The sequence below is a fragment of the Pollachius pollachius genome, assembly GCF_949987615.1.
Source record: "Pollachius pollachius genome assembly, chromosome: 3".
NCBI classification, from domain to species: Eukaryota; Metazoa; Chordata; class Actinopteri; order Gadiformes; family Gadidae; genus Pollachius; species Pollachius pollachius.
In genome coordinates this window covers 23,146,155-23,157,495 of record NC_136936.1, presented here as the reverse complement: position 1 = coordinate 23,157,495, position 11,341 = coordinate 23,146,155, and the positions used below count along the sequence as shown (strand labels likewise).

Sequence of the window (11,341 nt, the reverse complement as noted above, 5' to 3'; positions counted from 1 at the left end):
TGGGGGAGAGGAGAGGAGATGGAGAGAGGAGAGGAAGGAGAGGAGAGGGGAGAGAGAGGAGATGGGAGGGGAGGAAAGGAGAGGAGTGGAGAGGGAGAGAGGAGAGGAGAGGAGAAGAGGAGAGGTGAGGAGAGGAGTGGAGGGTGAGAGGAGAGGGAGGGGAGGGGAGGAGAGGAGGGGAGAGAGGAGAGGATAGAAGAAAAAATACTGAAAGCATGGGCACCTGAGGACATGGATGAGTGGCTGATAAAAATGCTTACAGATGAGGTGGAATGAAGGACGAAGGGAGGTTAAGAACCACGTAAGGAAAGACGGATGAGAGAGAGGTGGATGGGTGATAAACAAAAGAAGACGGAAGGAAAAATGATTGAAGATAAGCAAGGGGAAAAAAGGAGGGTAAAAAAAACACGTAGCTACGTAGCTAACTATCGAGTCATCAGAGATGACAGATATAGTGGGAGCTAGGGAGAGATGAGTGGCAGCATGGGTGAATGTGTGTTTGTGGATAGGGGGAGGGGGAGGGGGGGGCTGTGAGATTGTTGTGAAAGGATGAGGGCAGCGGTGGCTGCGTGTCTCCTCTCCACCCAGCTGTCCCTGCTGGCTGGTGGTGCTCACGGGACAAGAGGAGCACTGTCAGATAGAACACACACATATAATGGATGAGGACTTGGGGAGTGGCGCGGCTAATTAGCTTTCATCCTCCATGCTATCGCCGCCGCCGCCGCCGCCGCTGCATGGCAGAGGACAGGGCCAGTGTCCTGCTCTGATGTTGACGTGCATGATGAAGGAGGGCCTGGCTGGGGGCTGCAGTTGCGGAAGCTTGGTGGTGGAGGGGGAGGGAGTAGTGGTGGAGGTGGTGGTGGTGGTGGTGGTGGAGTTGTTGGTGGTGGTGGAGGTGGAGGTGGTGGTGGTGGAGGTGGAGGTGGTGGTGCTTGTGGTGGTGGTGGAGGTTGTGGTGGTGCTGTTTTTTGCGGTGTTGGAGATGGAGGTAGTGGTGGTGGTGCTGTTGTTGGTGGGGGTGGTGGTGGAGGTAGAGGTGCTGTTGGTGGCGGTGGTGGAGGCGGAGGTAGTGGAGTTGGTTGTGGTTGATGTGGTGGAGGTGGAGGTGCCGTTGGTGGCGGTGGTGGAGGTAGTAGTGGTGGAGTTGATTGTGGTGGTGGAGGTGGAGGTAGTGGTGGGGTTGTTGTTGGTGGCGCTGGTGGAGGTGGAGGTGGTGGTGGTGGTGGAGGTGGTGGTGGTAGAGGTAGTGGTGGTGGTGCTGTTGGTGGCGCTGGTGGAGGTGGTGGTGGTGGTGGTGGAGGTGGTGGTGGTGGTGGTGGAGGTGGTGGTGGTAGAGGTAGTGGTGGTGGTGCTGTTGGTGGCGGTGGTAGAAGCCTGGTGGACAGCATGTCTCTGACGTCTAAAAATACCTAACTTGAACATAGCTTCTTTTTTTTTAATTACGCTAGCTTAACAAAGGCTCAGCTAGAGCAAAAAAGCTCTTGTACCCCAGGGTCTACAAAACCAATTGATAGTCCTCTTCATCGCGTGTCTCTGCGGTGTTATTTTGGTGTAATGGGATTGCAGAAGCAGGAAAAACAGGACAGGATGCAGTGGGAAAGAGAGGGCTGGACAGATGGATGGACAGATGGATGGATGGAAGGATGAGCCGACCCGTGGATAAGACTGAGAGCGGAAGCGGGAAAAAAAGGAAAGGGAAAGAGGATAAAAAAAAAACATTGGCTACGTCCCGGTGAATAAATGATTGTTTATAGGCGGGGGTCAAAGCTGGCAGGAACAACACTGGAAGGGCGATGGACACAGACAAGGAGAGAGCAAGATGAGGAGAGAGGGAGAGACATGGTACCAGATGTGTACCAGAGAGACTCTACTCACTACAATGAATTCAGAACCGAGAGCCCGCTGGGACTAATCCAGCACGCACACCCACGTGCACACACACGCACAATTGTCTGATTCTGTTCAGATGTCTGGAGGCACATTATATTACACGTTATGTTTTTGTGTCGCCGGCGCTGCTGTGAGGCAAGGTCGCCTGGTTCGCCAAGGTGAGCTGTGCAAATCCCATGTTTAAGCACTCACAAAACCTGAAAAAAAACATAAATCGATTTGAGATCATGTTTTGAGCACTGCTTTGAAGGTGCTCATGTGTCTGATGTCTTCAGTTCCCCTTCAAGACCCCTCCATGGAAGCACTGTGCTGCAAGAAACCTGGTTTCTTGGGTTTGCAGGACTGTTGCAGAGGAGGAGTGTGAAGTTTTAAGAGGGACACACCATGAATGCTTTGGTGTGCGAATCGGAGCAAATGAGTACTGCGTTCTGTTAAGGAACCTCAAATCTTTAATGGCTGAATAACTGTTTGATGATCTCCTACTCCTGGTTGATTAGTATATGATGTTTGTTTATCTCATATTTGTTGAAGTGGTTATATCTTTACTCGGGTTAAAGAGGGAAGAAATGATCAGCACAACCGAGCAATATAAAACCATACACCACAGTGCATGGGTTAAGAGAGAAGTATGAAGAATATGGGCAACATACATTTCCCTACACTCTGAGTCTTCTTACACTTAAACAAGCATATTGAGTTTGCTGCTTCACTCTTACACAAACACACACACACACACACACACACACAAACACACGCGCGCGCACACACACACACACACACACACACACACACACACACACACACACACACACACAATAACACACACATACACACTCCGTCTGTCTGTGAATAACCATGAATGTCACTAATCGGTTTATCACCTTATCATCCCATGGGGTCCCGGTGATCCGGGGGGAGTCTGGCCAGATGATGTAACAGCCCTTATAGCTAAATGAATCCACAGTACCGCGTGTGGCAGGTTAAGACCCTCATCAGCATATCTGTCTGCCTCTGTTTTCTGTTGGGAGGGAGAGGCTTTGGGGAACCAGGGCCGCCTTATCATGGCTTAAACCGAGGTAGTTACTCTCGTCTTTGACACGGAGCAGAGAAAGTTAATCATCAGCTTAATGAAGCTAACCAGCGCCGCCTCCACACGCTGATGAATGAGACAGGAAGTGAAAACCCAAGGAACGTGAATGGGTTATAAACCATTAATGATCCGAGCCGTATTCTGGATTCACATTTACATTTACATGAGAAATGTACACTCTCTTTCTGCTATGTGTGTCTGTGTGTGCGCTCTGTAGTGTTTCTGAGCACGCACGTATTTCCTAGTATCTGAGAATTCGCAGTTCTGCTGACGCGGGTGAAGAATGGGATTAGAATGAAATACGAGGAAAGAAAACATAATAGGCTACGCGGAATCCATGAATACTTCAAAAGCTTTCTCATGGTGGACTGGAAACAAAGGGAAGAACATGCTTTGCAGGAATTTAACAATGTATTTGAAATAAAATGATGAGGTACCCCTATGCAGTTAGGAGGAGTTCAATAATTTCAGCTTTTGTTAAGAATACACAGTGACTTGGGCCAAACAGAATCTGTTATTAAAAAGTACTGAATGCGATTCAATTATATTTTATTATTCAACAACCTTTTCGTACATTGTAGCAGCATCAGCATTTGCAGCATGACGAAAAGGAAAAAAAATAAGGCAAAAGATGTGATCAAATCCTTGTCCTGATTGTGTCTGAAATTCAATATCTGTATATTTCTTGTAGCTATTTATAGTGTTATTGTACATTAAATCCTTTAAGAAGGATTACTGTTTTTTAACCACGCACACTGATTTAAGCCACCAAGGTGCACATGGGTAAGCGTGCATTGCAATTGCTGTGGGACAGATGTAGGCTACGGGCGACATGTTGTTCTCCCTCTCCTCATCAAATCAGCAACTGACCTCTCAGTCTGGTCTGTGCTGTGGCTCGCAGGACCCATTAGGGCAATAGCGATTCTAGGCATCAGACAAATCTAGTCTGTGTGGATGATTTTAATATCTGGGTCTGCAGTTCTCTGGATGCAAGAACACACAAAAAAATAAATAAAGGTTCACGAAGGGAAAGTCACAGATGCAAACAAGTTTCTAGCAACCTATGTAATGTATCATAGCACATGTGGCAGCCATACAGATAAAAGCCTTTTATTTCTCCTGCATTATTCATCTTCAGCCATGTAGCTAACACTGTTGAAAGTTCTCTCGTCCGATGGGTATACTCATACAGTATTCACAGTCACATCTCTACAAAGACACACCAGGGACACAAAGAGAGAGAGAGAGAGAGACAGAGAGAGAGAGAGAGAGAGAGAGCATCTGAGAATGAGGAGAAAGAGAGTGAAAGAGAGTGCGAAAGGGAGAGAGATAAGATAGTGAGAACGCGACATAGGCACATAAAGTATTCAAGGTATAGATAGAGAGCGTGAGAAACGACAGGAGGGGGGACTGTAACTTCTAAACTCTAAACTAAATAGCACGTATGTCTGACATACTTCTTTGCAAGTCGATCAGCTTGCATATATTAAGTAGCAGTCACTTTTATCTTTAGCATCAGCATCATCTCTAGAGTTTCAACACACACCACAGGTGTGTGTGTGTATATGTATTTGCATGTGTATGTGTGTGTGTGTGTGTGTGTGTGTGTGTGTGTGTGTGTGTGCGTGTGTGTGTACAAAAGTGCGTGCAGGTGTGTGTGTGTGTGTGTTAGGTGTGATTGTGTGTGTGTGTGTGTGTGTGTGTGTGTGTGTGTGTGTGTGTGTGTGAGAGGAGATTGTATGCGGTTATACTTGTGCATGGTTTCGTCTACTCCTGTTGCACAACCAGAATTAAACGTTTGGAAGGTTGACAACACAACAAGACAAATATATCTAAAATCGAATCCATCTGTAAAGATTTTTCAACTACCGGTTGATTGAGCCCACGCCAGAGTTTCGTCATTAAGCTATTTTGAGTGACAGCTCCATACTGCAATAACAGAATAATTACGTCCTCTGAATAACGATAGGTTGGAACTACTGCACATCACCATAGTAATTAATCCTGTCAAAGGAAATTACTACAGACGTATGGAAAAGAAGATGGCTGCCAGACGATGCGTACAGACAGACACATGCGCGCAGACGTACGCATACACAAACACACACACACAGACACGCAGATACACACACAGACACACACACACACACACACACACACACATCACACATAACCACAGACATGCACAAACATGCACACAAATGCACACTACGCATAAACACACATCTTTACTGATCCATTATCAAATGCACACACACAAACACACAAACATAGACACACGCAAACACAGAGAAGGACTCCACTTAGGGTCACCTGATATGCAAATGGAGTTGCAGGGGAGTGCTGACTTATGAGCTATAGATATTAATTGGTGATTTTTTTTCATAAAAAAAAAACTAAAGATGGGGACAGGGCTCTTAAGGTCCTGTTCATACAAACACATTTCCATTAATTCGTTCCCACAACTTGTACCATCAACCTAGTCTGCACAACGCAAATATGTTCGCTGCCACATAGATATGATGGCCAGATGTTGACGGGGTTAAAACAATGGAGGCAGAGCAGAACATTCAGGAGGTTGGGGTCACAAGAAATGTCTTCATTTAATATAAAAGCTGTTCTTGAGGAACACACACTGTTTGAGGCCAGTCACTCAAAGGAGAATACTGATATGATCCAATAAGAGCATGTCACTAACGGCTGAATAAGTAAGATGGATAATGGTGCTCATCATGGTGCCTGCAGGTTGCATTTCTGTCCCCTGTATGGGTTAGGGTTAAAGGACAGATGAACTTACATGAGAACAAAATAATAATCATCAGTAATGCAGTACTAGCTTTTAAACTATAAATGCTCATTCTTGCTCCACTGAGTATATATTCACTGATGTAACACCCCCTGCCACACACACACTTTTTTTATGCTATTAAGACCGCATGGGAGCCCAGAGGCTAATAGCCTTCGTCCTGTACCTTTCGTTAAAAGCAGTTGCAGCAGCAGATAGTGTTAAGTCACAAGGGGGCATCTATAAAAGCTCCTGTGACCTCAGGATAACACAAACACACAGTGGAGAACATATAGCAACAGACTGCTGGGAGCTACACGTACGTCCTCTTATAACTCATCAGAACTCACTTCTTATAGGGCAGCTGCCTTAAGGTAGCCTGCTCTGTCAAGGTTCAGATTTCTGCTCCATTCTGTCAGGGATATATATGTGACGTTGTCATGGTAATAAAAATGCTATTTATAAGGTTTTTTTATGAGTTATCTGAGATTTTCTATCAAGATGTTCTAACTCAAACAGTTTTTTTGGTTCCACAGGGCAACTATAATTCACAGCCTCATAAACAAGATATGTGTGTTTTGCTTGTCTTAATATGTGCATATAAACATAAGGGTGTATGTATTGAGTTTATTTTAACCACAGTATCCCTAATTCAAATGCATAGTTTTTAAAAGTGAAATTGATCACGTTTGAAACATGGCAATGTCTCGTTAATTAAATGGACTTCATGTTAAACACGTGTTCATTGACTGCTGCAAAGGTAGATTAGATAGTTGTAGAAGTAGGACTATTCTTGGCTTCTCATGCTCAAAGTAATACTTATGAGACCATTAATCTCAATTTATGCTCGTGTCAAGATGGCTGTCAGAATCAATTTAATACCATATGCAAATATGCCTTTAAAGGCGTGTGCACACACACAGGGACACACGCACACCCCCGCACACGCACACACACACACAGACATACGCAAACACACACACACACACACACACACACACACACACACACACACACACACACACACACACACACACACACACACACACACAGAAACACACTCGTGACCATAATTCCATTTAGTTTGTTTTTTATTTAACAACTATTTTTGTCATTTCAAAATCTATTTTAGGGTAATTTGAGTGCTGCTGACATCAGCAACAATATCTTGAACATTGAGTTATTATGCATCAACACATTACATTTGCTTCACAGTGATTTGAGCCCCCCCCCCCACCCCCCTCCGCCAGGCTCCATACCCGTCTCTCTCCCTCTCCATCTGCCCCTCCTCTATTTCCCGGTGCATTATTAATCCTTCATCCCTCTCACACGCATGCATTCTGCATAAGTGCAAGTGAGGAGGACCTGATCTGCTCATGGTCTTGTGCACAAGCAGGTGTAACGCCATTAGATCCACTGCGAGGGGGCTGAGAATCCTCAGGGAGAGGGTGCGCGCCGCGCACGCATACACGCACTCATGTTAACTGACAGAAGGACACAGTGCTGTCGTGACGTGGTATCAAAGGGAGAGTGACGTGCAAAGGAGGCCTGTCGTTGACAGATGTGCCACACATCCGTCAGACGTGATATGATATTACAATCGAGGCGGACCGACACTTGCCAAAGCAGCAACGATTTCAAAGAACCATACAAATGACTCAAGCGTGTGCTATAATTTGCATACTGTTTAATTGATATAGGGTAGGCAGAATTGCAAAGAGGCCATTATGAGTCACAGATAGATCAACGCATGGTTTCTAAAATGCATCACTTCAAGCAGTTTGCTTGCATGATGAATTGCATGTATTCACAGGATTCTGGCAGATGTTTGGTTTATTTCCTTGGTTGAATGCACTTATTTTAAGTCGCTTTTGATAAAAGTGTCAGCTAAATAAAAATAATGAAATGTCAATATAAATCTGATGCTGCTATGGTAAGGTAAGTAAAACGTTGTTTCAGCAATCTCGACATACTCAAACCACTTCTCCCATTACATTTAACAAATGTCTACCTGAATGATGCATTGAAATATTGGATTAGTCCATGAAATGTAAGGGTGACACTGACACCTTGTGTAGAAATGTGGAACTGCCTAATTGTATTGGTCGAACGCGCAACGTATGTCCTTTACGGCTCTCGGTTTGCTTTCCGAGTTAACATGGCGGCCCCCTTGATGGTAAGGTTACTCTTCTATTTGTAAACAGTGTTCACAACTGTCACAATTTTAATGGACATTATTATCATATTCTGAAAACGAACTATGTTACTGTTGATTCGTATGATATTGACACTGATCACCTAAAACATAAACCAGTAATGCAGCTGTATACGATGTACCTGCTGCATTATTGGATGCCCCCACAGAGCCCACTTTTGTAATGTTAAAGTATTCGTTCTATACAGAGCTGCCAAGTCTATACACAGAGTTCACAACGCCCCTTATAGTTAACCGGCCAGCACTCCATTACCGATTTAAAATGTTTTGCCTGTATGTATGTTGTATGTATGTTGTATGTATGTCAATTATGACAACCATTGCACTCCTGATCATCCCTGGAAAGAGGGATCCACCACTCTGCATTCCTTCTCAAGATTTCCTACATGCTAATTAAGGGATCTTTTTCTTGCCCTCTTGGGGGCTAGGGTCGGGGGGTCGTCATAAATATATGGCCTTTTCAGCCCTTTGAGACTGTACTGATGATTAAGGGCTATACAAATAAAATTGAATTTAATTTAAATGTAAATTGAACAAGGCATGCTTCAACCACTTCAGTACACACATTAATTATTTTCATTATTTAAGGCTGATGATTGAGGTACATAGGCATGGTTATCGATCCAAACTAATTGTGTTTATTGAATCGAATGTATTTCAGTTATCTGTACCTATAGACGGCTGACAATCAGTTTGAATCCCTGTCTTTCCTTCTCATGTCTGCTACCCAGCCCTTGCAGCGATTCTGTAAACTGGCCTCTCTTCATGTGTGCGGGAGGAGGAGGCTGTGGAGTTCCAGTGTGGCGACACCACCATCGCTGTACAAAAGGCTGCTCCTGGCTCTCACACAGCGTTTCTATGATGTTGAGATTCTCCTCAACTGGAGGAGTCAGTTAAAGAGCCAGGCACTGCAAAAGAAGAATGCGTAAGTGATGAAACCACACCATCTCAGGATCTCAGGATCCTTGTTCCATGTAAACAATGATATCAGGAATAATATTATGGGAAAGATCAACCATCTATATCCGAAGTATGTCATTTAGATTTATGAATGGATTGCTAGACTTACAGACATCCTTGGATGAAATGTACTCCTTAATCCTAGTTATTGATGCTTCCATCAAAACACTGCACTTTATGTGATTTTAACAGGTTTTATTAAATGTTTCTAATATGTCAGTTATGAACATTACTCAATGTTTAATGCTTGGGTTGACAATATAACCATAGGTCACTGTTTGTATAGGAGCTTAACCCCATTGGAACATGAACATTTGAACACAGTGTCTCATACAGACCAAGCAATACATCCTTAGGGTTGGTGAAAATGAAATGCATACAGTAGCCAACTGCTGATAAATGAAAGGCAAGTATCTTGAATCTTGAATATGTGGCTGATATTAATAATCACTTTTGTGTCTTTCCAGTTACTACCATTACACCCAGGAGCACTATGGAGATAATGTAGCATCGGCGTACTTCATCCTGAACATGCATGGATCATTTAGGTTGGTACCTCTTTCACTTGATGCATCATCGCACTTCGCTTCTCTTTTTTAATGATTCGAACAATTTCAAGACAAGCGATAGCCTTCTACCGAAGAATTTCTCTTAATTGTATTCAAGCAGACTTGATTCTCGGGTGGTCTTATATGAAACACACACACACACACACACACACACACACACACACACACACACACACACACACACACACACACACACACACAATGAATAGACCAATTGATTGAGATTGCTATAATTGATTTAAAATAGAACACTCTCTCACAGAGTTCCATCTTGTCTCCTCAGGTATGCAGGCCAGTCAGAGTGGTTCCGCTCGGACAGCAGCGGCAAATTTAGCTGGGACTTTGTGAACCAGAAAGACTCCTTGTTGGAGGAAGTAGACTTGGGCCACACAGTCATCAACCAAATGGGTCTGGGAAACTTGGGTAATGAACATTTGCTTTCTCTTATTTATAATACAATTTTATTATTGTGTTCTTCCTCTGTGAATTATTTTTTATGTGGATTTTAATTAGCAGTTTGAGTGCTATCTCAGGGCATGCTAACATTTGGTCCTTGTGTGCTGTGGTCCACCAGTGGGGAACCCTTTGCGCACTTTGTCGTTACGAGGCTGCCATGAAGTGGACGACTGGGCCCTGGCCAGGCTCCATGTGTTCCAGGACACTCTGGAGGAGCTGGACATCTCCTGCTGTCCACACATCACAATAGGAGGCCTAGCGGCGCTGAGGAACCTCAAGTGAGCTCATACCTCCTGTCTCACGGGTGGCTGTACGTTCAGACTAGTGCAGGGGTAGCATATAGGGTCATAGGTCAGAGACCACTCAGGTTCATCATATGGCAAGCTGCGTTAGCATTTAATCAATATGACAAACTAGTGAAACTCACTCACAAACTCATTGACTCATCAAGTTTCTTAATTTTACGAGGGAATTATTTGAATACTAGCAACTATTCAAATAGTGTCTAATATCTATATGTATTTATAGATAAAGATCTCTCTCTATATAAATACATGTTTAAAATAAAATATAATATGAGTGCTAGAACCGTATAACAAATTGTTACAATTCCTACAATACTAAGTATTGGAATAAATATTAGTATCAAAGCAGTCAAATATTAACGCCAGTAGCATTTAACTAGTGACAAGTCTGTCCCATTGATAAAAATGGGCCAAACTCATGTCACAAACTCATTGTTAATTCTGATTGCTATGTGTGTGTATTGCAGGCGGCTGCGTCGCCTGAACGTGTCATCTCTGCCCAGGCTCGGCAGCCCCGGTCTGGTCATCATTATGCTGGAGGAGATGCTGCCGCTTTGCCAAGTCACCGCCAAGGGCTACGACCTCAGCCTCACGCAGCTGGGCGGGAACTAAGAGGAAGAGGACCACGGGGGGGTTAAACTGAGTCACAGGCAGGGGTTGCACCATGGTATGAGGGGCCAAGGGTCATAGGTCGGAGAATCAGAGGAGCCTGTCCCAGGGAGCGAGGGTGGGGATCTATGTGTATGTTTGATTCCAATTAAACATACACATCAAGGGCCATCCTCTTGGGAGCTGCCTCGGCTGTTGGCCAGGGGGTCATGAGAGGAGACCATGTGAGGTGGTCAGGAGAGTCATCGGAATTGGATAATTATTGCAGTAAGACTGACTGTACAGGATGGTTGTAATGTTGTCAGTGTATTTATTAGATCACAAAATTGGAATGTGTATTTTTTAAATAATGTGAAAATAAAGAATTCATCATGTTGGACATTTTACTGTCTTCTTTGTTGTCTATACCTGTAAAATGTGCATCTAACAGACCACCATGAGGTCTGTAATATTTCCAAGACT

At 44.1% G+C, this 11,341-nt stretch overlaps 1 protein-coding gene across 1 annotated transcript; it reads left to right on the top strand.

Annotated features, from left to right (window-relative positions):
• Window positions 1-7,845: 7,845 nt before the first annotated feature.
• dmac2 (distal membrane arm assembly component 2) lies at window positions 7,846-11,077 on the top strand (the record flags this gene model as incomplete). The annotated part of the gene is made up of 6 exons (XM_079731202.1): window positions 7,846-7,941; window positions 8,712-8,905; window positions 9,408-9,488; window positions 9,793-9,932; window positions 10,084-10,243; window positions 10,738-11,077. The coding sequence occupies 6 exons, from the start codon at window positions 7,846-7,848 to the stop codon at window positions 10,880-10,882; spliced, it is 816 nt and encodes a 271-aa protein (XP_079587328.1). The 3' UTR covers window positions 10,883-11,077.
• Between the last annotated feature and the right edge of the window lie 264 nt (window positions 11,078-11,341).